At 53.4% G+C, this 27,551-nt stretch overlaps 2 protein-coding genes across 2 annotated transcripts in view; one reads left to right on the top strand and one right to left on the bottom strand.

Moving 5' to 3' along the window:
* Window positions 1-17,313, bottom strand: part of ZBTB45 (zinc finger and BTB domain containing 45) — a 29,442-nt gene extending 12,129 nt beyond the window's left edge. Inside the window, exon 1 of the mRNA XM_063615256.1 lies at window positions 17,252-17,313. The gene's annotated coding sequence lies outside the window, so the exon portion shown is untranslated. The remainder of the gene's footprint in view (window positions 1-17,251) is intronic.
* Window positions 17,314-20,578: 3,265 nt separating this feature from the next.
* On the top strand, window positions 20,579-27,192 carry TRIM28 (tripartite motif containing 28). Its single transcript, XM_055239071.2, has 17 exons — window positions 20,579-21,612; window positions 21,939-22,051; window positions 22,274-22,406; window positions 23,875-24,010; window positions 24,096-24,212; window positions 24,291-24,405; window positions 24,515-24,661; window positions 24,775-24,889; window positions 24,967-25,073; window positions 25,218-25,254; window positions 25,340-25,388; window positions 25,467-25,719; window positions 25,811-26,130; window positions 26,217-26,340; window positions 26,429-26,515; window positions 26,624-26,761; window positions 26,854-27,192. The coding sequence occupies exons 1-17, from the start codon at window positions 21,273-21,275 to the stop codon at window positions 27,028-27,030; spliced, it is 2,508 nt and encodes an 835-aa protein (XP_055095046.1). The 5' UTR covers window positions 20,579-21,272; the 3' UTR covers window positions 27,031-27,192.
* Window positions 27,193-27,551: the final 359 nt, after the last annotated feature.

Here is a 27,551-nt window from a genome sequence, read left to right as displayed (position 1 = left end):
GAATATTTACAACAGAGAAAAGATTTAATGTGCTTTCATATGTAAAATACAAAGAAGAAGGTACTACCAGCCCTGTGGACACAGGCCTGAGAACTCCGGAAGAAGGAGACCTAAGCTGAGACAATACTGAAAACAACACAACAACCACGGGCGCTTTGCCAGGGTCCCAGCATCTTGACCTGTACTGTGCCCTTGGATTAATTTTGAAGAGTTTAAAAAACCCAAAGGCTGGGCGTGGTGGCTCACGCCTGTAATCCCAGCACTTTGGGAGGCCGAGGAGGGCAGATCACCTGAGGTCAAGAGTTCCAGACCAGCCTGACCAACATAGTGAAACCCTGTCTCTACTAAAAATACAAAAATTAGCTGGGCATGGTGGCACGTGCCTATAATCCCAGGTACTTGGGTGGCTGAGGCAGGAGAATCGCTTGAACCTGGGAGGCGGAGGTTGCAGTGAGCGGAGATCTTGCCACTGCACTCCAGCATGGGCAACAAAGCAAGACTCCCTATCAAAAGAAAAAAAAAATTTGTTGCTATGGCTCACGCCTGTAATCCCAGCACTTTGGGAGGCCGATGTGGGCAGATGGATCCCGAGGTCAGGAGTTCAAGACCAGCCTCACCAATATGGTGAACCCTGCCTCTACTAAAAATACAAAAATTAGGCCGGGCACGGTGGCTCAGGCCTGTAATCCCAGCATTTTGGGAGGCCGAGGCAGGTGGATCACAAGGTCAGGAGTTTGAGACCAGCCAGTCGAGTCCAGCCTGGCCAACATGGTGAAAACCCATCTCTACCAAAAAATGCAAAAATTAGCCAGGTGTGTACACGTGCCTGTAATCCCAGCTACTAGGGAGGCTGAGGCAGGAGAATTGCTTGAACCCAGGAAGCGGAGGTTGCAGTGAGCTGAGATCACGCCACTGCACTCCAGCCTGGGCAACAGAGTGAGACTCTGTCTCAGAAAATAATTAATTAATTAATTAATTTAAAAAATGCAAAAATTAGCTGGGCATGGTGACGTGCGCCTGTAGTCCCAGCTACTCGGGAGGCTGAGGCAGAACAATTGCTTGAACCCTGGAGGTGGAGGTTGCAGTCAGCCGAGATTGCGCCACCGCACTCCAGCCTGGGTGACAGCAAAACTTTGTCTCAAAACAATAAATAAAAAAGAAATAAAATAGGCCAGGGGCAGTGGCTCAAGCCTGTAATCCCAGCACTTTGGGAGGCTGAGGTGGGTGGATCATAAGGTCAGGAGATTGAGATCATCCTGGCTAACATGGTGAAACCCCGTCTCTACTAAAAATACAAAAAATTACCCGGGCGTGGTGGCGGGCGCCTGTAGTCCCAGCTACTCGGGAGGCTGAGGCAGGAGAATGGCGTGAACCAGGGAGGCGGAGCTTGCAGTGAGCCGAGATCACGCCACTGCACTCCAGTCTGGGCAACAGAGTGAGACTCTGTCTCAAAAAATAAATAAATAAATAAATAAATACAAGAAACAGGCTGGGCACAGTGTCTCCCGTCTTTAATACCAGCACTTTGAGAGGCCGAGGCAAGTGCATCGCCTAAGGTCAGGAGTCTGAGACCAGCCTGGCCATCATGGTGAAACCCCGTCTTTATTAAAAATGCAAAAAGTAGCCGGGTGTGGTGGCAGGGGCCTGTAATCCCAGTTACTAGTGAGGCTGAGACAGGAGAATTGCTTGAACCCAGGAGGCAGAAGTGGCAGTGAGCCAAGATCTCGCCATTGTACTCCAGTCTGGGCGACAAGACCAAAACTCCACCTCAAAACAAACAAACAAACAAATTTAAAAAAACCTGAGAAACACAGGACAATATAGTATAGACTGGAGCATGGATTGTATACGATTCACATTCTCAAATTACCCATGTTCTTGTTTCGTTCTGGTTTTAGTACACACACACACAAAAGTTATTATTATTATTATTATTATTTTTGACATGGAGTCTCGCTCTGTCTCCCAGGCTGGAGTGCAGTGGCGCGATCTCGGCTCACTGCAAGCTCCGCCTCCCGGGTTCACGCCATTCTCCTGCCTCAGCCTCCTGAGTAGCTGGGACTACAGGCGCTCGCCACCATGGCCAACTAATTTTTTATATTTTTAGTAGAGACGGGATTTCACCATGTTAGCCAGGATGGTCTTGATCTCCTGACCTTGTGATCCGCCCACCTCGACCTCCCAAAGTGCTGGGATTATAAGCATGAGCCATGGCGCCTGGTCTTTATTATTATTATTATTATTATTATTATTATTATTATTTTTGAGACGGAGTCTTGCTCTGTCGCCCAGGCTGGAGTACAGTGGTGCAATCTCGGCTCACTGCAAGCTCCGCCTCCCGGGTTCACACCATTCTCCTGCCTCAGCCTCCTGAGTAGCTGGGACTACAGGCGCCCGCCACCACGCCCGGCTAATTTTTTGTATTTTTAGTAGAGACGGGGTTTCACCGTGGTCTCGATCTCCTGACTTCATGATCCGCCCGCCTCGGCCTCCCAAAGTGCTGGGATTACAAGCGTGAGCCACCGTGCCCGGCCCTATTATTATTATTATTGAGACGCAGTTTGGCTCTTGTCGTCCAGGCTAGAGTGCAATGGACGTCCAGGCTGGCACAATCACAGCTCACTGCAACCTCCACCTCCCGGGTTCAAGTGATTCTCCTGCTTCAGCCTCCTGAGTAGCTGGGATTGCAGGTGCCTGCCACCATGTCCAGTTAATTTTTGTATTTTTAGTGGAGACAGGGTTTCACCATGTTGACCAGGCTAATCCCAAACTCCCGACCTCGATCCACCTGCCTCAGCCTCCCGAAATGCTGGCATTACAGGCGTCAGCCACCAAGCCTGGCTATTATTATTTTTTTGAGACAGGGTTTCACTCTGTCGCCCAGCCTGAAGTGCAGCAGCATGATCACGGCTCACTGCAGCCTCATCCTCCCAGGCTCAAGGGATCCTTCCACCTCAGTCTTCCGAGAAGCTGGGACTACAGTTGTGGGCCACCACACCTGGCCACAAAATGTGTTTTGAGTAAAGCTCTAAGGTGAAGGGGAAAGCCCCAACCCCCTATTGTGGGACACCTGGCTGGTTCCATCCTGAAAAGCCACAGTGAAGCTTTAGCTCCATCACCAGAAGATAACACATCCACTGAAGCCAGGTTAGAATCATTCTCCATTTGATCAATTTTCCTCTATCGCACCCGCTGCTCCTCACTGCCCTGGAGTGAGGAATTCCACCACCCACAGTAGGTGTAAGCTTGGCATCTCCAGTTTCACGGCCCCAGGGGACAGCCTTTCACACCTCCAAGACACAAACTCTGCCATATAATTTCCCATGTGTACAATTCAGTCACTTTTAGTCAGTTTATCGTGTGGTGTAACCTTCACCACTCTCCTGTTTTAGAACATTTCCATCACCTCCATGAGATTGCTCAGCCCATTTCCGGAGCGTCCCCACCCCTGTCCCCAGGAATCTGTCCGTGGATGTGTCTGCTCAACATTTCCTATCAGTGGAATCACACAACATGAAGTCTTGGTCCCTGCCCTCTCCAGCCCTGTCACTTTGTCTCAGGCTCCTGTGCCACCCGGGTGTTGTGAATTTTGTCTGGTCAGATTGTTCAGTGTTTTCCACTCAGGAGTGGCTACTCTGAGAAGTGCTTCCCTACTAAGGTGGGCAACTGAGGCAGAACAGCCACCCAGCCGTGTTCTCCCAGCCATCTTCCTGCTGGACCCGTGGTGACCAAGGCCATAGTCCAGGAGGGATCAGCCCAGACTTGCCACACCCTGACTTTGTCCCCTCCCTCTTTACAAGGTCTACTCTCCACCCTGCCTGCTTTGTGTTTAAGACATTGAGCCGTTGCTCATGCCTGTAATCCCAGCAGTTTGGGAGGCCGAGGCGGGTGGTTCACCTGAGGTCAGGAGTTTGAGACCAGGCTGGCCAACAGGGCAAAACCCTGTCTCTACTAAAATTGTCTGAGCGTGGCAGTACGTGCCCGTAATCTCAGCTACTCCGGAGGCTGAGACAGGAGAATCCCTTGTGAAAGATTCTCCCTGGGGCCTGAAAGCTTGGGGGGATAAATAACTCCTCCCTTCTCAGGCCCAGTCCCAAGACGCAAGGCCATTTGTGCCAGCAACGTGCGTCAGCAAGATAGCAGAAGCAGGAAGAGAGCTGGCCAGAAGACACATACCCCTGAAGATGGAGGGAGAGAGGCCCTGGGTACCACATAGCAGTTACATCAGACTAGGACACTTCCTGTTTACAGGAGAAGGAGACTATAAAACTCCTGCCCTGTCCTTACTTGGGACACCCAGGCGCCCATTTTTTTTTTTTTTTTTTTTTTTGAGACAGAGTCTCGCTCCGTCACCCAGACTGGAGTGCAGTGGCGCAGTCTGGCTCACTGCAAACTCCGCCTCCCGGGTTCACGCCATTCTCCTGCCTCAGCCTCTCCGAGTAGCTGGGACTACAGGCGCCCGCCAACACGCTCGGCTAATTTTTTGTATTTTTAGTAGAGACGGGGTTTCACCATGGTCTCGATCTCCTGACCTCGTGATCCGCCCGCCTCGGCCTCCCAAAGTGCTGGGATTACAAGCGTGAGCCACCGCGCCCGGCCCCAGGCGCCCATTAAAACAGCATGTTGCTCCACACCGCCTCGTGTTGTTTGTTGGTGCGCTCTCGGGGTTCGAACTGACACTAGAGCCTTGCAACTTGAACCCAGGAGGCAAAGGTTGCAGTGAGCCGAGATTGCGCCACTGCACTCCAGCCTGGATGACAGAGCAAGACTCTGTCTCAAAAAAAAAAAAGGATGGGTGCGGTGGCTCACGCCTATAATCCCAGCACTTTGGGAGGCTGAGGTGGGCGGATCACCTGAGATCAGGAGTTCAAGACCAGCCTTACCAACGTGGAGAAACCCCATCTCTACTAAAATACAAAATTAGGCTGGGCACAGTGGCTCATGCCTGTAATCCCAGTACTTTGGGAGGCCGAGGTGGGCGGATCACAAGGTTAGGAGATCGAGACTATCTTGGCTAATACAGTGAAACACTGTCTACTAAAATTACAAAAAATTAGCCAGGTGTGGTGGCATACGCCTGTAGTGCCAGCTACTCAGGAGGCTGAGGCAGGAGAATCGCTTGAACTCGAGAGGCGGAGGTTGCAGTGAGCCGAGATCACACCACTGCACTCCAGCCTGGGCGACAGAGACTCTGTTCCAAATAATAATAATAATAATAATAATTTAAAAATTTAAAAAAGAAAAATTAGCCGGGTGTGGTAGCGCATGCCTGTAATGCCAGCTACTCGGGAGGCTGAGGCAGGAGAATTGCTTGAACCCGGGAGGCGGAGGTTGCAGTGAGCCGAGATCACGCCATTGAACTCCAGCCTGGGCAATGAGAGCAAAACTCCATCTCAAAAAAAAAAAAAAAAAAAAAAGACATTGATGAACTCATCTTTTTTTTTTTTTTTTTTTTTTTTTTTTTTTTTTTTTTTGAGACGGAGTCTCGCTCTGTCGCCCAGGCTGGAGTGCAGTGGCGCAGTCTCGGCTCACTGCAAGCTCTGCCTCCCGGGTTCACGCCATTCTCCTGCCTCAGCCTCTCCGTGTAGCTGGGACTACAGGCGCCCGCCACCACCCCCGGCTAATTTTTTTGTATTTTTAGTAGAGACGGGGTTTCACCGTGGTCTCGATCTCCTGACCTCATGATCTGCCCGCCTCAGCCTCCCAAAGTGCTGGGATTACAAGCGTGAGCCACCGCGCCCGGCCGATGAACTCATCTTTTAATCTCATGAAGCATCTTTTGAAAACAAGGATGGGGCCAGATGTGGTGGCTCACATCTGTAAGCCCAGCACTTTGGGAGGCCAAGGCAGGGGCATCTCTTGATCCCAGGAATATGAGAGCAGCCTGAGCAACATGGCAAACCCTGTATCAAAAGAATACAAAAAAAATTTAGCCAGGCATGATGGCGTGTACTTGTAGTCCCAGCTATACTGGAGGCTGAGATGGGAGCCCGAGGAGGTTGAGGCTGCAGTGAGGCAAGATCATACCACCGCACTCAGAGCAAGACCCTATCTCAATAAATACACAGATAACCATTTTAAAGTGAACAACACAGTGCCTTCTAGTGTAGTCACAATGCTGTGCAACCACCTCCTCCATCTAGGTCTAAAACAATTTCCTCACTACAAAATAAAAACTTTTCTCCCCTCTCCTCAGTCCCTGGAAACCATTAACCTAACCTTCTATCTAAATAAATGTGCTGATTCTGGATTTTCTAAAATTATACTTTAAGTTCTGTGACACATGCGCAGAATGTGCAGTTTTGTCACATAGGTATACACATGCCATGGTGGTTTGCTGCACCCATCAACCTGTCATCTACATTAGGTATTTCTCCTAATGCTATCCCTCCCCAGACCCCCACCCCAGATTCTGCATATTTTACATAAATGGAACCATACAATATGTGAGTTTTGTATCTGACTTCTTTCACTTAGCATAAGGTTTTCAAGATTCAACCGTGTTGTAGCACATATTAGTACTTCCTTTTTAAGGCTGAAGGAGACCCCATTATGGTGGGGTGTGGTGGCTCATGATGCCTGTAAGACCAGCACTTTGGGAAGCCAAGGCAGGTGGATCATTTGAATCCAGGAGTTTGAGACCAGCCTGGGCAACATTACAAAACCCTGTCTCTACAAAAAATACAAAAATTAGCCAAGCATGATGGTGCATGCCTGCAGTCCCAGCTACTTGGGTAGGCTGAGGCAGGAAGATCGCTTGAGCCTGGGAGGTCGAGGCTGCAGTGAGCCATGATGGCACCGCTACACTCCAGTCTGATGACAGAGACCTTGCCATGAGAGCGCGTGCACACGCACACATAGACACACAATTCCGTCGTATGGATACACCACATTTATTTATCCATTAAATAATTACCTAACGGACATTTGGGTTGTTTCTACTTTTAGTGATTTTTTTTTGAGACGGAATTTTACTCTTGTTGCCCAGGCTGGAGTGCAATGGCGTGATCTTGGCTCACCGCAACCTCCGCCTCCAGGGTTCAAGCGATTCTCCTGCCTCAGCCTCCCGAGTAGCTGGGATTACAGGCATGTGCCAACACCCCTGGCTAACTTTGTATTTTTAGTAGAGATGGGGTTTCTCCATGTTGGTCAGGCTGGTCTCAAACTGGTGATCTGTCCGCCTCGGCCTCCCAAAGTGTGGGGATTACAGGCGTGAGCCACCGTGCCTGGCCCTACTTTTAGTTATTATGAATAGTGCTGCTGTGAACATTCCTGCACAAGGATTTGTTTGAACACCTGTTTTCTTTCTTTCTTTTTTTTTTTTTTCGAGACGGAGTCTCGCTCTGTCGCCCAAGCTGGAGTGCAATGGCGCAATCTCGGATCACTGCAAGCTCCACCTCCTGGGTTCACGCCATTCACCATTCTCCTGCCTCAGCCTCCCGAGTAGCTGGGACTACAGGCGCCCGCCACCACACCCAGCTAATTTTTTGTATTTTTAGTAGAGATGGGGTTTCACTGTGTTAGCCAGGATGGTCTAGATCTCCTGACCTCATGATCCACCTGCCTTGGCCTCCCAAAGTGCTAGGATTGCAGGCATGAGCCACCGCTCCTGGCCTGAACACCTGTTTTCAATTCATGTGGGTATATACCTTGGAGGTGAATTGCTGGATCGTGTTTAACTGTTTGAGGAACGGCCAGGCTGTTTCCCATGGTGGCTACACCATTTTGCATTCCCACAGCAAAGCATGAAGGTTCTAATTTCTCCACATCCTCACTCTCACTTGTCATTTTCAGTTATTTTTATAGCCATCCTAGTGGGCGTGAAGCAGTATTTCACTGCGGTTTGATTTGCATTTCCCTGATGAACACTGATGTGGAGCATTCATTGGCTATTTGTATATGTTCTTTGAACCTCGTCTCCTTCTCCTTTTTAGATAGTTGTATTGATGTCTAATCTATAAGCCATAAAATACATACAGCATTTATAGGGTGGGATCATGTCATCAACCCTAACATGGAGCACTGACAGCCTGACTGTCCCCTGTACTTACGGGTTCCCCCTATGCAGCCATGTTGACACCACACCCTCCATGTACCTCATAAGCAGATAATACTGGCCAGTGCAGGGATTTCATCATGGGTTGGCAAATTAGGCTTTTTCAAATTCTAGCATCTAATTATCAGTGGGCATTCTTTGGTAAGCAAGCAAGAACTGGGGCCATGTGTTCCCCTGAAATACAGTTCCCCTTGGGAAGGCAGGATTGATGCCAAGTTCTCAGAGTGAGGGGCTGGCTTAAAATCAGCATCATATGGTGACAGATGGGTTTATTTTTCTGGATCTCTTTTTTTGAGAACACTTAAGGACTCATGGGTAGTGTGGATTTATTGTGCATCAGCCAATGACGGTCACTGTTCTTTCTGATGCTCCAGCTGTTTGATCAGGTTTGGCATCTATGTCCTTTTAACATATTTCCACCATTCTTTGGGCACCTCTTACTTTGTAATACAACAAGGTGTTCAGGCTCAGCTAGGACTTTCCCTGTATAGTCTGTCCCTGTACAGTCCTTGAATCAACCATTTTTCCCAGGAGACCTGATTCCTATTAGCAGGGAAAGGGATGAGACTCTGGGCTCTGAGTGTCTCCTGTCCTCCCCCCTCCTTCCTTTCCCTGGAAGCTACAGGATGCTTTGGGAAGGCAGCAAACAGAAGGGGCGAGGGCACCCACCAAGTCCAGGAGTGGGTTGAATTTGTACAGGTCACAATGTGGAGCTCTGAACAGTCCCTTCTACTCTCTGGGAGTGGTTTTCCTATCTGTGAAATTGGGACTGAAGTAACTGAAAATGACCCCCAACGATATATACATCCTAACTCTGAAACCTGGAAGTGTTACCTTATTAGGAAAAAGGGTATTTGTAATTGTGATTTAGGTTCTTGAAATGGGGAGATTACCTGGAATTATTTCGTGCGCCCTACATGCAAATTAACATGAATCGTAAGAGAGAGGCAGAGGAGAAAATAACGTAAGGCTACATGGCGCAAACAACAGAAGATTTTTTCTCACAGTTTTGGAAGGGAAAGTCTAAAATCAAGGTGCAGGCAAAGTAGGTTTCATTCTGAGGACTCTCCTCTTGCTGTGTTGGGGGAAGCTGGGGTGGAGCTCTTCCACATTTTTTCTTTTCTTTTTTTTTGAGATGGAGTTTCGCTCTTATTGCCAAGGCTGGAGTGCAGTGGCATGGTCTCAGCTCACTGCAACCTCCACCTGCCGGGTTCAAGCAATTCTCCTGCCTTAGCCTCCCGAGCAGTTGGGATTGCAGGTGTGTGCCACCACACCCAGCTCAGTTTTTGTATTTTTAGTAGAGACAAGGTTTCACTATGTTGGGCAGTCTGGTCTCAGACTCCTGACTCAGGTGATCCGCCCACCTCGGCCTCCCAAAGTGTTGGGATTACAGGCGTGAGCCACCACCCCCTGCCATGTTTAAGTGTTGGGATTACAGGCGTGAGCCACCACCCCGGCCATGTTTTTGAGAAAAAGTCTCGCTCTGTCGCCCAGGCTGGAGTGCAGTGCGTGATCTCGACTCATTGCAACCTCTGCCTCCCGGGTTCAAGTGATTCTCCTGCCTCAGCCTCCCAAGTAGCTGGGATTACAGTCATGTGCCACCATGCCTAGCTAATTTTTTATTTTTTTAGTAGAGACGGGGTTTCTCCATGTTGGTTAGGCTGGTCTCAAACTCCCAACCTCAGGTGATCTGCCTGCCTCGGTCTCCCAAAGTGCTGGGATTACAGGTGTGAGCCACTGTGTCCGGCCTAATTTTTATATTTTTAGTAGAGACAGGGTTTCACCATGTTGGCCAGGCTGGTCTTGAACTCCTGGCCTCAGGCAAGCCTCCTGCCTCAGCCTCCCAAAGGCATTTTTTTTTTTTTTTTTTTTGAGACAGAGTCTCACTCTGTCACCCAGGCTGGAGTGCAGTGGCGCAAACTCGGCTCACTGCAAGCTCCGCCTCCCGGGTTCACACCATTCTCCTGCCTCAGCCTCTCCGAGTAGCTGGGACTACAGGTGCCCGCCACCACGCCCGGCTAATTTTTTTTTGTATTTTTAGTAGAGACGGGGTTTCACCGTGGTCTCGATCTCCTGACCTCGTGATCCGCCTGCCTTGGCCTCCCAAAGTGCTGGGATTACAAGTGTGAGCCACCGCGCCCGGCCCGGCATTTTTTCTTATGAGGCATTAGTCCCATTATGTGGCCCCACTATCAGGACATCATCTAACCCTAATTATTTCCCATAGGCCCCATTTCCAAATATCATCACAATGGAGATGAGGGCTTCAACATATGAATTTTAGAGGACACAATTCAGTCCATAGCAACGATGCATAGAAGACAAGGCAATATGAAGTGAGAACAGAGATATTTGAAGCTGTCAGCCTTCAAGATTGGAGTGATGCAGTGAGAAGCCCAGGCCACCAGAAACTGGAAGAAGCAAGGAAGGACCCTCTCCTGGCCTTCAGAACTTTGAGAGAATAAAGTTTTTTTTTTAAGCTGCCATGTTTGTGGTAATATGCTACAAAATCCACAGGAAAGTAACAGGAATCATAGTGATTCCAAAGAGCAGTTGAGAAGATCTAGTTGAACACTCATCTTTTGTTCTCCATTCTGCTCCCACCCATTCCCCAACTGGAACCCTTGAAATGGGAATCAGATCATGCCACCTTCTGCTAAAACCTTCTGTTAGCTCCTCATTACAGTTAAAGAAACACCCAGCCTTGAGCCGGGCGCGGTGGCTCACGCCTGTAATCCCAGCACTTTGGGAGGCTGAGGCGGGTGGATCACGAGGTCAGGAGATCGAGACCACGGTGAAACCCCGTCTCTACTAAAAATACAAAAAAATTAGCCGGGCGTGGTGGCGGGCGCCTGTAGTCCCAGCTACTCGGAGAGGCTGAGGCAGGAGAATGGCGTGAACCCGGGAGGCGGAGCTTGCAGTGAGCCGAGATTGCGCCACTGCACTCCAGCCTGGGTGACAGAGCAAGACTCCGTCTCAAAAAAAAAAAAAAAAAAAAAAAAAAAAAAAAAAAAAAAAAAAGAAACACCCAGCCAAAAGCCACACATGGTATTGCCCACTGTAGCAGCTGTGTTAATAACAGCCCAAGCAGGAGGGAGAATGCAGTCAAGAGAACATGTAAGCAAACTGAAAGACATTCATACAATCGACCCTACACAACAAGGGCAGGGGAGGAACTAAGGTCATACGTGGCCGTACAAATGTGCACTGAGAAGCCAGACAGAGAAGTAAAGCCCCACGTGTGTTATGGGTAGGCAAAGCTTGTCTGTGAAGTTAGGGCCTCAGCTACAAGGGACATGGGCTTCTGGGAGCCAGAGATGTTCTGTTCTTCGCTATCACAGCTGGTTATCTGAGGTGCTCCCTGCATGCATCTCTACAAATCATAAGCCTCCACCAAAAAGCTAAAAAGTCCACAGAGACAGAAAGTAGATTAGTGATTGTCAGGGGCTGTTTGGAGGGGGACTGTGGAGTGAGTGTTAATGGTTACAGGGATTCCTTTTAGAGTAATGAAAATGACTTGGAAATAGATAGAGGTGGTGGTTGCACAACATTGTGAATACATGAAATGCCATCGAATGTACACGTTTAAACTGGCTAAAATGGTAAGTTTGATGTTATGTGAATTTTTTATTATTATTATTATTTTATTTTATTTTTTATTTTTATTTTTTTATGAGACGGAGTCTTGCTCTGTCACCCAGGCTGGAGTGCAGTGGCGCGATCTCGGCTCACTGCAAGCTCCACCTCCCGGGTTCACGCCATTCTCCTGCCTCAGCCTCCCGAGTAGCTGGGACTACAGGCGCCCGCCACCATGCCCGGCTAATTTTTTTGTATTTTTTTTAGTAGAGACGGGGTTTCGCCGTGGTCTCGATCTCCTGACCTCGTGATCCGCCCGCCTCGGCCTCCCAAAGTGCTGGGATTACAAGCGTGAGCCACCGCCCCCGGCCTATTTTATTATTATTATTATTATTATTTGAAACAGGATCTCTGTCTTCAGGCTGGAGTGCAGTGGCACAATCTCAGCTCACTGCAACCTCTGATTCCTTGGTTCAAGCAATTCTCCTGCCTCAGCCTCCCAAGTAGTTGGGAATATAGGCATGTGCCACTACACCCAGCTAATTTTTTTTTTGTTTTTGAGACGGAGTCTCACTCTGTTGCCCAGGCTGGAGTGCAGTGGCGCAATCTCGCTCACTGCAAGCTCTGCCTCCCAGGTTCATGCCATTCTCCTGCCTCAGCCTCCCGAGTACCTGGGACTACAGGCGCCTGCCACCACACCCGGCTACTTTTTTGTGTGTTTAGTAGAGACAGGGTTTCACCATGTTAGCCATGATGGTCTCGATCTCCGGACCTCGTGATCCGCCCACCTTGGCCTGCCAAAGTGTTGGGATCACAGGCGTGAGCCACCGCGCCCGACCTAATTGTTTTTTTTTTCCAGTTGGAGTCTCGCTCTGTCGCCCAGGTTGGAGTGCAATGGCATGATCTTCGGCTCACTGCAACCTCTGCCTCCTGGGTTCAAGCAATTCTTGTGCCTCAGCCTCCCAAGTAGCTGGGATTACAGGCACCTGCCACCACACCCAGCTAATTTTTTTTATTTTTAGTAGAGAAGGGGTTTCACCATATTGGTCAGGCTGATCTCTTGGCCAGGCTGGTCTCGAACTCCTGACCTTGTGATCCGCCTGCCTTGGCCTCCCAAAGTGTTGGGATTACAGGCATAAGCCACCGTGCCCAGCCTTAATTTTTGTATTTTTAGTAGAGACGGGTTTCACCATGTTGGCCAGGATGGTATTGATCTCCTGATCCCGTGATCCGCCTGCTTCGGCCTCCCAAAGTGCTGGGATTACAGGCATCAGCCACCGCACCCGGCCTGTTTTATTTTTAAATTTTAAAAAATATACTTTAATAATAGAGATGGGGCCGGGCACAGTGGCTCATGCTGGTAATCCCAGCACTTTGGGAGGCCAAGGCAGGTGGATCACCTGAGATCAGGAGTTCGAGACCAGTTTGGCCAAAATGGTGAAACCCTGTCTCTACTAAAAATACAAAAATTAGCTGGGCTTGGTGGTGTGTGCCTGTAGTCCTAGCTACTCAGGAAACTGAGGCATGACAATTGCTTGAACCTGGGAGGAGGAGGTTGCAGTGAGACAAGTTCACGTTACTGCACTCCAGCCTGGGTGACAGAGTGAGACTCCGTTTAAAAAATAAATAAATAGGCCGGGCACGGTGGTTCACGCTTGTAATCCCAGCACTTTGGGAGGCCGAGGCGGGCAGATCACGAGGTCAGGAGATCGAGACCATCCTGGCTAACACGGTGAAACCTCGTCTCTACTAAAGATACAAAAAAAATTAGCCGGGCGTGGTGGCAGGCGCCTGTAGTCCCAGCTACTCGGAGAGGCTGAGGCAGGAGAATGGCGTGAACCCAGGAGGCGGAGCTTGCAGTGAGCCGAGATCGCGCCACTGCACTCCAGCCTGGGCGACAGAACGAGACTCCGTCTCAAGAAAAAAAATAAATACATAAAAATAATAAATAAATAAATAGGCTAGGTGTGGTGGCTCACGCCTGTAATCCCAGCACTTTGGGAGGCCGAGGCGGGCGGATCATGAGGTCAGGAGTTCGAGACCATCCTGGCTAACACAGTGAAACCCTGTCTCTACTAAAAATACAAAAAATTAGCTGGGAGTGGTGGCAGGCGCCTGTAGTCTCAGCTACTTGGGAGGTAGAGGCAGGAGAATGATGTGAACCCGGGAGGCAGAGTTTGCAGTGAGCCGAAATTGTGCTACTGCACTCCAGCATAGGTGACAGAGCAAGACTCTACCTCAAAAAAAAAAAAAAAAAAAAAAAAAAAATAAATAAATAAAAATAAAATAGATACAAATAAAAAAATCAATAAACAAAAATAAAATAAAAAAGAAGGCCCAGCGTGATGGCTCACACCTGTAATCCCAGCACTCTGTGAGGCCGAGGCGAGTGGATCACCCGAGATCAGGAGTTCAAGACCAGCCTGGCCAACATGGTGAAACCCCTTCTCTTTTTTTTTTTTTTTTTTTTTTGAGACGGAGTCTTGCTCTGTTGCCCAGGCTGGAGTGCGGTGGCGCAATCTTGGCTCACTGCAAGCTCCGCCTCCCGGGTTCACGCCATTCTCCTGCCTCAGCCTCTCCAAGTAGCTGGGACTACAGGCGCCCGCCACCATGCCCGGCTAATTTTTTGTATTTTTTAGTAGAGACGGGGTTTCACCGTGGTCTCGATCTCCTGACCTCGTGATCCGCCCGCCTCGGCCTCCCAAAGTGCTGGGATTACAAGTGTGAGCCACCGCGCCCGGCCGATGGTGAAACCCCTTCTCTACTAAGAATACAAAAATTGTCGGGGTATGATGGTGCACGCCTGTAATCTCAGCACTTTGGGAGGCCGAGACGGGCGGATCATGAGGTCAGGAGATCGAGACCATCCTGGCTAACACGGTGAAACCCTGTCTCTACTAAAAATACAAAAAAACTAGCCGGGCGTGTTGGTGGGCACCCGTAGTCCCAGCTACTCAGGAGGCTGAGGCAGGAGTATGGTGTGAACCCGGGAGGCGGAGTTTGCAGTGAGCCGAGATTGCGCCACTGCACTCCAGCCTGGGTGACAGAGTGAGACTCTGTCTCAAAAAAAAAAAAGAATACAAAAATTATCCGGGCGTGGTAGTGGGCGCCTGTAATCCCAGCTACTCAGGAGGCTGAGGCAAGAGAATCCCTGGAACTCAGGAGGCAGAGGTTGTAGTGAGCCAAGATTGAGCCACTGCACTCCAGCCTGGGCAACAGAGTGAGACTCCATCTTTAAAAAAAGAAAAAAGAAAAAAAAGAAATTTGAGTGATGTAGCCACAATGCCTCCTCAGAAAGTGGCTTTGGGGGTGACACCTGAGGGCAGAAAGGAGAGCATGCAGAGGTGTGGGGTTTGGGCAAGAAAGAGAGGGTGAAGATGGCTATCTTCAGGTAGGTGCACAACCAGGCAGTAGGCAGTCCTCAGGTGGCCTGGGTGCAGTCTGAGTGACCACTGCATATTGCTACACTTGTCTTATGCCCTGTTTGCAAAGCCAAAATATTGACAGTTCCCAATGGTCCAGGACTGGGAAGGGAGAGATGTGATAAAGGGTTGGAAAGGAGCATGGAGGACAGAAATATAAGGCGATACTAACTGCTCTGCTGGGCCAGCTGGGGAGCAGAGCCAACCAAGGTGCACTAGTGTCCTGCCATATACTTATGGACCTCTGAGTGAGGTCCCTAGTCTTACTCTCTTATATACCCACCCTGGCTTGGCCAATCCTAGGAAGCCCCACTCTGCTGTCCCTGAGTCAGCTTGAGCCTGTTTTCTAGTTAATTTCCCTTCCCCCACTGGTGTCCTGGCACTTGCTGAAGCCTCAGATTTTCCATGTGGACAATGGTGCCCCGCAGTGGTGTGGCACCTGGTGGAGAGGTGATGCTCCAAGGTCTGCTGCTGGCATTGGGTAACACCTGCTGCTTGTGTGGCTGCCTCATACTGGGAATGAAGGTCTTGGGCCCAGGAGGAGGAAAAGGGGTACTCTAACAATACCTCTCTATTGTGCAGAGAGAAGAGCATGGACCTTGACGGGCCACTGAAACCCCAAGGCGTGTTGCCAGGGCCTAGGGGAGGGCCTGTTATGAGGGGCAGCCGATGATAGGGTGGCAGGGGATCTAATCTACCCCAGACCCTGCTAGCTGTAGAGTAACCTCTGAGCACCTCCCACCACTCCTCACTATTGCCTCCCCATTGCCTCAGGGACCTCGGACTTGTTTCTGCTCAACTGCCTTCCCGCAAGTGTTTGGGGCAGCCCCTAGGAGAGCCATTTCCACACTTTGTACCATAGTATTAATATTTTGACCTTCTGGCCCTGGTACCCTTGTCTGCCCTAGAGGCCAGAGGCGGGTGTGGGTCACACGTCCCCCTCTCCGGTGATTTTGGGGACCAGTGCAGGATAGGGCTGTGGAGCCGGGCACAGTGGCTCACGCCTGTAATCCCAGCACTTTGGGAGGCCGAGGCGGGCGGATCACAAGGTCAGGAGATCGAGACCATCCTGGCTAACACGGTGAAACCCCGTCTCTACTAAAAATACAAAAAATTAGCCGGGCGTGTTGGCGGGCGCCTGTAGTCCCAGCTACTCGGGAGGCTGAGGCAGGAGAATGGCGTGAACCAGGGAGGCGGAGGTTGCAGTGAGCCGAGATCGCGCCACTGCACTCCAGCCTGGGGGACAGAGCAAGACTCCTGTCTCAAAAAAAAAAAAAAAAAAAAGGATAGGGCTGTGGAAAGTGCTCATCAAATATTCCTTTTTTTTTTTTTTTTTTTTTTTTTGAGACAGAGTTTCGCTCTTGTTGCCCAGGCTGGAGTGCAATGTCACGATCTCAGCTCACTGCAACTTCTGCCTCCCAGGTTCAAGCGATTCTCCTGTCTCAGCCTCCCGAGTAGCTGGGATTACAGGCGCGTGCCACCATGCCCGGCTAATTTTTGTATTTTTAGCAAAGACGGGGTTTCATCATATTGGTCAGGCTGGTGGCGAACTCCCGACCTCAGGTGATCCGCCCACCTCGGCCTCCCAAAGTGCTGGGATTACAGACGTGAGCCACCGTGCCTGGCCACAGCAAATATTCCTAAAGGACGCCCATACCTCGCCCTGTGCACTTCCAGCACCAACTTTTTTCTTTCTTTCTTTCCTTTTTTTTTTTTTTTTTTTTTTTTAAAGACAGGGCCTCGCTCTGCCGTCCCAGGTAGGAGAGCAGGGGCGCGATCATAGATCACTGCAGCCAACTCCTGGGTTCAAGCGATCTCAACGCTTCAGCCTCTGGCATCAACTTTCCCTATTATCAGAGGAAGGAAGCCGGGGGCCAGGGCCTCTTCAGGGTGGTGGGCTGGAGGGGGCGGGCCGGCTCGCGAGGCGTGGCCCTATGGAGGGGCAGGCTGGGCGTGGAGGCGGTGACTATGCCGCGGAGTGGGCGGGCCCAGATTTGGGGGGCCGCGCGCCCGGGCTGGAACAAAGGCAGAGGCGGGGACAAAGCCCCGCGGCCCCCAGTCTCCATCAGGAACAAAGGCCACACCCGGCCCAGCGGTCGACGCGCCCGTGCTGCAGCCATGTGCGGACACCTGGCAGCGGGGCCTGGGGAGGCTGTGCCCCATTACCCTCACGCCCCGCCCGGCTGGCCACCTTTACCTGTGCGCGCCTTGGGAGTGGCGAATGGGTTTCACGGTTGTTCGCGCCAGTCCTCGCGGCCTCCAAACATCCTCCGGAAGCTGCCACCTACCCCGCCCCCAGCCGTTGTCACCTGGACTGGAGACCTCAGGACCCCAGGGGCACTGCACAGGGGGCTGAGGCCCACCCCCGCGGGGCCAGCCTCAATGCACCCACCCGTCAGATTTTCAACGCGCTGATAGTCCCTAGGCGGGTTCGCCTCTACCTACAGACCCTGCTTCTCCCCTTAGACATGATTCTTCTCCCCCAGATCCTGCGTCCCTCAGACAGAGTTCTTCTCTCACACACCCTGCTTCCCTCCTCAGACAGGATTCTCCCCACACACACCCTGCTTCCCTCCTCAGACTGGATTCTCCCCACACACACCCTGCTTCCCTCAGACAGGATTCTCCCCACACACACCCTGCTTCCCTCCCCAGACAGGATTCTCCACACACACACCGTGCTTCCCTCAGACAGGATTCTCCTCCCACAGACCCTGCTTCCCTCCTCAGACAGGATTCTCCCCACACACACCCTGCTTCCCTCAGACAGGATTCTCCACACACAGACCCTGCTTCCCTCCTCAGACAGGATTCTCCCCACACACACCCTGCTTCCCTCCTCGGACAGGATTCTCCACACACAGACCCTGCTTCCCTCCTCAGACAGGATTCTCCCCACACACACCCTGCTTCCCTCAGACAGGATTCTCCCCACACACACCCTGCTTCCCTCAGACAGGATTCTCCCCACACAGACCCTGCTTCCCTCCTCAGACAGGATTCTCCCCACACAGACCCTGCTTTCCTCCCCAGACAGGATTCTCCCCACAAAGACCCTGCTTCTCTCCTCAGACAGGATTCTCCCCACACAGACCCTGCTTCCCTCCTCAGACAAGATTCTCCCCACACAGACCCTGCTTCCCTCTTCAGACAGGATTCTCCCCACACAGACCCTGGTTCCCTCCTCAGACAGGATTCCCCCCACACACACCCTGCTTCCTTCAGACAGGATTCTCCCCACACACACTCTGCTTCCCTCAGACAGGATTCTCCCCACAAAGACCCTGCTTCCCTCCTCAGACAGGATTCTCCCCACACAGACCCTGCTTCCCTCCTCAGACAGGATTCTCCCCACACAGACCCTGCTTCCCTCCTCAGACAGGATTCCCCCCACACACACCCTGCTTCCCTCAGACAGGATTCTCCCCACACACACCCTGCTTCCCTCAGACAGGATTCTCCCCACACACATCCTGCTTCCCTCAGACAGGATTCTCCCCACACAGACCCTGCTTCCCTCCTCAGACAGGATTCTCCCCACACACACCCTGCTTCCCTCCCCAGACAGGATTCTCCCCACACAGACCCTGCTTCCCTCCCCAGACAGGATTCTCCCCACACAGACCCTGCTTCCCTCCTCAGACAGGATTCTCCCCACACAGACCCTGCTTCCCTCCTCAGACAGGATTCCCCCCACACACACCCTGCTTCCCTCAGACAGGATTCTCCCCACACACACCCTGCTTCCCTCAGACAGGATTCTCCCCACACACACCCTGCTTCCCTCAGACAGGATTCTCCCCACAAAGACCCTGCTTCCCTCCTCAGACAGGATTCTCCCCACACAGACCCTGCTTCCCTCCCCAGACAGGATTCTCCCCACACAGACCCTGCTTCCCTCCCCAGACAGGATTCTCCCCACACAGACCCTGCTTTCCTCCCCAGACAGGATTCTCCCCACACAGACCCTGCTTCCCTCAGACAGGATTCTCTCCACACACACCCTGCTTCACTCCCCAGACAGGATTCTCCCCACACACACCCTGCTTCCCTCCCCAGACAGGATTCTCCCCACACACACCCTGCTTCCCTCCTCAGGCAGGATTCTCCACACACAGACCCTGCTTCCCTCCTCAGACAGGATTCTCCCCACACACACCCTGCTTCCCTCCTCAGACAGGATTCTCCCCCCACACACCCTGCTTCCCTCCTCAGACAGGATTCTCCACACACACACCCTGCTTCCCTCAGACAGGATTCTCCCCACACACCCTGCTTCCCTCCTCAGACAGGATTCTCCCCACACACCCTGCTTCCCTCAGACAGGATTCTCCCCACACAGACCCTGTTTCCCTCCTCACTCAGACAGGGTTCCTCTCCCCACACAGACCCTGCTTCCCTCAGACAGGATTCTCCCCACACACCCTGCTTCCCTCCTCAGACAGGATTCTCCCCACACACATCCTGCTTCCCTCCTCAGGCAGGATTCTCCCCACACAGACCCTGTTTCCCTCCTCACTCAGACAGGGTTCCTCTCCCCACACAGACCCTGCTGACAGGATTCTCCCCACACAGACCCTGCTTCCCTCCTCAGACAGGGTTCCCCTCCCCACACAGACCCTCTTTCCCTCAGACAGGATTTTCCCTACACAAACCCTACTTTCTTCCTCAGACAGGATCTTCCCCACACAAACCCTACTTTCCTCCCCAGACAGGATTCTCCCCACACGGACCTGCTTCCTTCCCTCCTTGGGATTCCCCAATGTTGGGGTTCAGTTTCCCCATCTGGAGAAGCATCAAAGTCAGGGTAGCCGCTGACTAAAACATGGGAAGAGGATGCTTGGGGGGCTGGGTGGGATTTCACAGACTCATTGCACTGTAGCCTCTTGTGATTTATATATATATGTGTATATATTTATATATTTTTGTAGTGCAATGGCACAATCTCGGCTCACTGCAACCTCCGCCTCCCGGGTTCAAGCGATTCTCCTGCCTCAGCCTCCCGAGTAGCTGGGATTACAGGCGCCCGCCACCATGCCTGGCTAATTTCTGTACTTTTAGTAGAGACGGGGTTTCACCACGTTGGCCAGGCTGGTCTCGAACTCCTGACTTCAGATGATCCACCCGCCTCGACCTCCCAAAGTGCTGGAATTACAGGAGTGAGCGCCCGGCCACACTTTTCTCCATCTGTGGTCTAGGCTGGCGTGCAGTGGCACAATCCCGGCTCACTGCTGCCTCGGCCTCCTGGGCTAAACGGAGCCTCCCGACTCGCCTAACAAAGTGGTGGGATTACAGGTATGAGCCACGGCGCCTAGCTGTCATCTACATTTGATTTAGTCAAGTTTCTGTGTTTCTTAAGTTTAACTATAACGTGGTTAAAATCCAAAAGTCAGCACCTGCGCTCACACAGGAGGTTCCTCCCTCCTGAGATGGAGACTCTCCTCCCCTCTCCCTGGACACAGCCCTTCATTCGGTCTTGGCCCCGCCTACATCCCCATCGGCCCTGCCCCCTATCCCGAACTCTTAGTGACGCAGAGGCTGGAGACGACTCTACGCGGGCGAAGAGACGCGGGTTGAGGAAGAGGGACGGACTGCCCATGCGCTTGGGCGCACAGCGGCCCGCTTCGGTGTGGTCTGGAGGTGGAGCTGAGAGGAGAATCACACTCTATAAAGGTGCGCACACCCCACTGGCGGATTAAATTGCGCCAGTGACGTCACAGAGGCCCCGCTCCACCCCCACAAGAGCCCCACCGACGTGGGGTTGGCGGTGGTGGAAGGACCCGGAGTTGGCGCGTGCGTACTGGCGTCCTCTCCCGCACCGACCGGCCTGGGCCCCGCCCCCGGGCGTGCGGCGCCCAATGCGCGTGCGCGGCGGCGTCGGCGCCAGTTATTTCTGTCCCGCCCCCCGGCCTCGGCTCTTTCTGCGAGCGGGCGCGCGGGCGAGCGGTTGCGCTTGTGCTTGTGGCGCGTGGTGCGGGTTTCGGCGGCGGCTGAGGAAGAAGCGCGGGCGGCGCCTTCGCGAGGCTAGCAGGCAGCAGTTGGCCGTGCCGTAGCAGCGTCCCGCGCGCGGCGGGCAGCGGCCCAGGAGGCGCGTGGCGGCACTCGGCCTCGCGGCGGCGGCGGCGGCAGCGGCCCAGCAGTTGGCGGCGAGCGCGTCTGCGCCTGCGCGGCGGGCCCCGCGCCCCTCCTCCCCCCCGGGCGCCCCCGGCGGCGTGTGAATGGCGGCCTCGGCGGCGGCAGCCTCGGCAGCAGCGGCCTCGGCCGCCTCTGGCAGCCCGGGCCCGGGCGAAGGCTCCGCTGGCGGCGAAAAGCGCTCCACCGCCTCTTCGGCCGCAGCCTCGGCCTCTGCCTCAGCCGCGGCGTCGTCGCCGGCGGGGGGCGGCGCCGAGGCGCTGGAGCTGCTGGAGCACTGCGGCGTGTGCAGAGAGCGCCTGCGACCCGAGAGGGAGCCCCGCCTGCTGCCCTGTTTGCACTCGGCCTGTAGTGCCTGCTTAGGGCCTGCGGCGCCCGCCGCCGCCAACAACTCGGGGGACGGCGGGGCGGCGGGCGACGGCGCCGGTAAGTACGAAGTGATCGGGGCCACCCCTCCCCCTACTCTCTGCCTTTGATTCCGACTGGGTGCAGAGATGAGGATGCCACCTGGGCAAGAGGATGGGGGCCCGGACAGGGCACGGGGAATACTTTCTGGGTCCTGCGTAGGAACGTGGTTTTGGGCTGGCCGCTGAAATGGGACATCTGACTAAAGTTGGAGAAAAGAAGGCTCGGGGAGGGGAGGGGCTGGCTCGCTGCGGGATAATGGTCGGGGGCCTACCCAGCAGGGGGATGGGGGGGCCATAACCTGGGTGGGAACTTGTAATAATCTCCCACATCCCTGCTTCTCGAAGTGGTGGACTGTCCCGTGTGCAAGCAACAGTGCTTCTCCAAAGACATCGTGGAGAATTATTTCATGCGTGATAGTGGCAGCAAGGCTGCCACCGACGCCCAGGATGCGAACCAGGTGCGTCCTATCTCAGCAACCACAAGGTTTCTGGGGAGGGGGCATCTGCGCAGGAGGAGCTTGGCACCAGCTTCAGGCTGTTACTCCACTTTCCCAAGGCTCTGGGTGGGCTGCCTAGGTTGGGTCAAGGGGCCAATCTTAATCTCGGGTTGTATTTTCTGGGATGTGAATGTGGATCTATCAAGTCGTCTTGCCTTCTCTGACCTTGCCTTTGTCTGGCAGTGCTGCACTAGCTGTGAGGATAATGCCCCAGCCACCAGCTACTGTGTGGAGTGCTCGGAGCCTCTGTGTGAGACCTGTGTAGAGGCGCACCAGCGGGTGAAGTACACCAAGGACCACACTGTGCGCTCTACTGGTACATGAGGCTGAGGGGGCCTGTTGTTCTCCCGTGTGTGCCCTCAGTTGCTTTTATAATGTTGGTTGCATCTGGTGGATGGGTCCTAGAGTTCTCTAGGGGGTGTTGCCCGCAGGGCCCGAGGGCAGAACTCCAAAAGCAGGAAAACTGGGGTTGTGCTGTGTAGTCTCTAGGGCCTAGGTGGGAGAGGGTGGGAAGGGGAGATAGGGGAGACCTTAATGTGCTGCAGGGAGGTACAAAGGGTTTGAGGAGGCTTATCGGAGTTCTCAGTCCTGGTGGTGAAGGGCTCAGCATATGCAAACAGGGAAAGGCATGGTGTGAGGGGCCTACTGGGTTTGTGGTTTCCTGGCACACATCTGGTATAAGATGCTGCTAGGGAAAGTAGACTTTGTGGGTCCATGGATTATAAGTGATGATGATTTCTTGAAGTGTTTTAGCTTTTGAGTTGGCAGAGACTTACCCAAAGTTTGGTTTGGCATTTCCAGCTTTTCACAGACACACACTAGCTTTGGTTTGGAAAGGAGCTTGAGAGTCTTTTGAGTCTAGCCAAGTTTTGGAGCCAGAATCCTTCTATGAGTGGCCTTTTGGTAGCCATACTGTGATCCTTCCCATCCCAGAGGACAGCACTGGTGGAAGATAGTGGAAGGTGGTGGCTGTGGGGCCTGAGGAGCCAGGAGGAATAGGCACGGGCTGCAGGGTGTCCTACATTCCAGACGTCCCAGGCCAAGGTCAGGGTGCAGGAATGAGTGGCATTGGGGAAGTCAGTTTCCCCAATGAGCCCTGATGCTACATATTTTGGATTTGGTTGGTATGTTGGACCAGTGTGTTTGATCAGTTTTCTAATGGGGAAACAGGCTTCGGAGGTTATTAATGTGTTGGTCTTTGGGTGGGATTATGCTGAGCACCAAGATTCTGCTCTAGAGGGGGTGTGACCACCATTCTGAGGGTCCTGGTTTGACATTTCATCTCTCCCAGTACGAGAACCTCTACAAGGTTTCCTCTGGGCCCTTGGATTGTAAGAGACCCTGGTGTTCTCTTGTCAGGGAAGAGGGAGGAAGTTAACCATGAAAGGAGGAGAAAAGGAATCCAGGGTGGTTTGTAGGCAGAATTCTGAGTGTGTCCACTTGGAGAAGTTTTCAGTAAAGGGAAACAGTGTGGGGAAGGGTTGTGGGGGGCGGGGGTTGGTCCTGTTTTTCCAGAGGCTGTTATCCTTACCCTTACATTATTGTCACCTCTAGAAGCTAGAAGAAAGGGATGTGTTTCTCAGCTACGTTGGGGCAGAGAATTCTGGGAGCAAGGAGTTGGGCTTGCAGGCCTGTGTTGTTCCCTGGCCACACCCTCTACATCTTCCCAATAAATGGCGCAGTGTCACAGAACAGGCAGGAAATGAGGCCCCAACTCAGTGTGCTTCCTGAGTTGTAGGGGGTGGTGAAGGGCAAGGTTCAGCCATATGATTCCCACTCCCCAGGGCCAGCCAAGTCTCGGGATGGTGAACGTACCGTCTATTGCAACGTACACAAGCATGAACCCCTTGTGCTGTTTTGTGAGAGCTGTGATACTCTCACCTGCCGAGACTGCCAGCTCAATGCCCACAAGGACCACCAGTGAGTCCCAAGGCATAGTGGTTGGGTGGGTGGGTGCCACCCCTTCCCTAGCTTAGTGCTCAGGAACACATCTGTCTGCTCTCAGGTACCAGTTCTTAGAGGATGCAGTGAGGAACCAGCGCAAGCTCCTGGCCTCACTGGTGAAGCGCCTTGGGGACAAACATGCAACATTGCAGAAGAGCACCAAGGAGGTTCGCAGCTCGTAAGTGTGGGTTCTCGGGCCGTGGGGGTGGCCCAGGGCAGCAAGACCCTACCTAGCCTGACCTGCTCTGTCCCCTAGGATCCGCCAGGTGTCTGACGTACAGAAGCGTGTGCAAGTGGATGTCAAGATGGCCATCCTGCAGATCATGAAGGAGTTGAATAAGCGGGGCCGTGTGCTGGTCAACGATGCCCAGGTAAGCCTTGTGCCAGTGAGAGGGTCCTTGAGCCCCCTCTGCTGATTGATGATGCTGTCTGGGGTGTTCTCTGCCTTCTCTGCTTACCTCATACACCTTCCATCTGCAGAAGGTGACTGAGGGGCAGCAGGAGCGCCTGGAGCGGCAGCACTGGACCATGACCAAGATCCAGAAGCACCAGGAGCACATTCTGCGCTTTGCCTCTTGGGCTCTGGAGAGTGACAACAACACAGCCCTTCTGCTTTCTAAGAAGTTGGTGTGTACTGGTGGGCTCCCGGCTAGTGGGTTCCAGGCAGGTGGTTCCCAATACCTGAAATCCCTATTTGTTGTTGGTGTGCTCATTCTTTCCTCCCTTTCACTCCCAACCAGATCTACTTCCAGCTGCACCGGGCCCTCAAGATGATTGTGGATCCCGTGGAGCCACATGGAGAGATGAAGTTTCAGTGGGACCTCAATGCCTGGACCAAGAGTGCCGAGGCCTTCGGTGGGTCCCCAGCTCTACCTTGCTCTGTTATTACCCCACGTGCTGCACCTACTTATGTTTCTCTCTTCTTTGTGCAGGCAAAATTGTGGCAGAGCGTCCTGGCACTAACTCAACAGGCCCTGCACCCATGGCCCCTCCAAGAGCCCCAGGGCCCTTGAGCAAGCAGGGCTCTAGCAGTAGCCAGGTGAGCAGGAGAGAGGACCCAGGAAGGGGTAGGCAGGGAATGGGGTCCAGTAGCAGGAGAGAGGACCCAGGCAGGGGTGGGCAGGGAATGGGGTCCAGTAGGGTTCCTGTCCCACTGAGGCAGAGAGTTCTGCTTTGTTCACAGCCCATGGAGGTGCAGGAAGGCTATGGCTTTGGGTCAGGTGAGTGGGTCTGCCTAGTGGGTGGGGAGGGGCCCCAGTGCTGTTTCTACCCCAACCTGCCAGTCTTCTTTCTCCGTTTTCTAAGGAGATGATCCCTACTCAAGTGCAGAGCCCCATGTGTCAGGTGTGAAACGGTAAGTATGGCACCTCCCCTGGGGGTGGAGGTGGATGGAGGGTGGGGGTGTACTCATGCCAGGTTGCTGCATCTACAGGTCCCGCTCAGGTGAGGGTGAGGTGAGCGGCCTTATGCGCAAGGTGCCACGAGTGAGCCTTGAACGCCTGGACCTGGACCTTACGGCTGACAGCCAGCCACCCGTCTTCAAGGTCTTCCCAGGCAGTACCACTGAGGACTACAACCTTATTGTTATTGAACGTGGCGCTGCGGCTGCAGCTACCGGCCAGCCAGGGACTGCACCTGCAGGAACCCCTGGTGCCCCACCCCTGGCTGGCATGGCCATGGTCAAGGTAAGCCTGTCCCAAGGAACTAATAGCTATAGGATGAAGCCTGTAGTCCAGGTCTGGACCCTGTTGAACACCCCTCATCACCACCTTGCAGGAGGAGGAGACGGAGGCTGCCATTGGAGCCCCTCCTACTGCCACTGAGGGCCCTGAGACCAAACCTGTGCTTATGGCTCTTGCGGAGGGTCCTGGTGCTGAGGGTCCCCGCCTGGCCTCACCTAGTGGCAGCACCAGCTCAGGGCTGGAGGTGGTGGCTCCTGAGGGTACCTCAGCCCCAGGTGGTGGCCCGGGAACCCTGGATGACAGTGCCACCATTTGCCGTGTCTGCCAGAAGCCAGGCGATCTGGTCATGTGCAACCAGTGTGAGTTTTGTTTCCACCTGGACTGTCACCTGCCGGCCCTGCAGGATGTACCAGGGTGAGTGTGAGGCTGGTGGGGGTCTAGTCTGGGTGTTGGGCTGTCTGGACAGGATCATGTGCAGACCCTTATTCTCTTCACCATAGGGAGGAGTGGAGCTGCTCACTCTGCCATGTGCTCCCTGACCTGAAGGAGGAGGATGGCAGCCTCAGCCTGGATGGTGCAGACAGCACTGGTGTGGTGGCCAAGCTTTCACCAGCCAACCAGCGGGTGAGGGCTGGGGTTACTTAGGTGGGGTTACCCAGAGAGGCTTTATAGGTGCTTCCCAGAGCTGTGACATCCCTTACAATGTTTGTAGAAATGTGAGCGTGTACTGCTGGCCCTATTCTGTCATGAACCCTGCCGCCCCCTGCATCAGCTGGCTACCGACTCCACCTTCTCTCTGGTGAGTCCTAGGATGGGAAAGGGGAAAGGGGTGGTGACTGCCGGGTCTCGCCCTCAACCTGTGTATGTATATGTGTTGTCTTTGTGTGTGTGTGATCTCTGCCTGCAGGACCAGCCCGGTGGCACCTTGGATCTGACCCTGATCCGTGCCCGCCTCCAGGAGAAGTTGTCACCTCCCTACAGCTCCCCACAGGAGTTTGCCCAGGATGTGGGCCGCATGTTCAAGCAATTCAACAAGTTAACTGAGGTGAGCCAGTGGAATGGAGAGGCTGTGGGCAGGGGGAGATGTGAAGGAAAGAACTAGGACCCATTCATCCACTGCATTCCTGCTTGGCCCAGGACAAGGCAGACGTGCAGTCCATCATCGGCCTGCAGCGCTTCTTCGAGACGCGCATGAATGAGGCCTTCGGTGACACCAAGTTCTCTGCTGTGCTGGTGGAGCCCCCGCCGATGAGCCTGCCTGGTGCTGGCCTGAGTTCCCAGGAGCTGTCTGGCGGCCCTGGTGATGGCCCCTGAGGCTGGAGCCCCCATGGCCAGCCCAGCCCGGCTCTGTTCTCTGTCCTGTCACCCCATCCCCACTCCCCTGGTGGCCTGACTCCCACTCCCTGGTGGCCCCATCCCCCAGTTCCTCACGATACGGTTTTTACTTCTGTGGATTTAATAAAAACTTCACCAGTTCCTCAGGCCTTGACTGGTTGGGGGGCTGTGGTCCTGGGGCCTGGTTTATTGACTGTATCTACTAGTCAGCCTTATCAAGCACTGGTGGCACAAGGGAGGGGAGGGTCTTGTCCCCCACCTATCCAAGCCCATGTGTATGGATGTGTAGGGAGTGGGGAAGATTGCCTCCTTGCCCTTTCTGGGTATGGGGAGGGTCACCCAGGGCAAAGGATATACACACTAGAGGCTTGTTTGGTACCCTGTGGGATACCGGGTAGGTGTGACCTGCAGCCCTGTGTAGGCAGGGTTAGCCCCAGGTGTAGCACAGCCACTCTACTGAATGCTTCCTAAATTTTGGTGCTGTAGCTGTTTCTCATCTT

Source organism: Symphalangus syndactylus, chromosome 13, assembly GCF_028878055.3.
Source record: "Symphalangus syndactylus isolate Jambi chromosome 13, NHGRI_mSymSyn1-v2.1_pri, whole genome shotgun sequence".
In the NCBI taxonomy this organism is placed as follows: Eukaryota; Metazoa; Chordata; class Mammalia; order Primates; family Hylobatidae; genus Symphalangus; species Symphalangus syndactylus.
The sequence above is the reverse complement of the archived record's forward strand: the minus strand, read 5'-3'. Positions and strand labels throughout refer to the sequence as shown.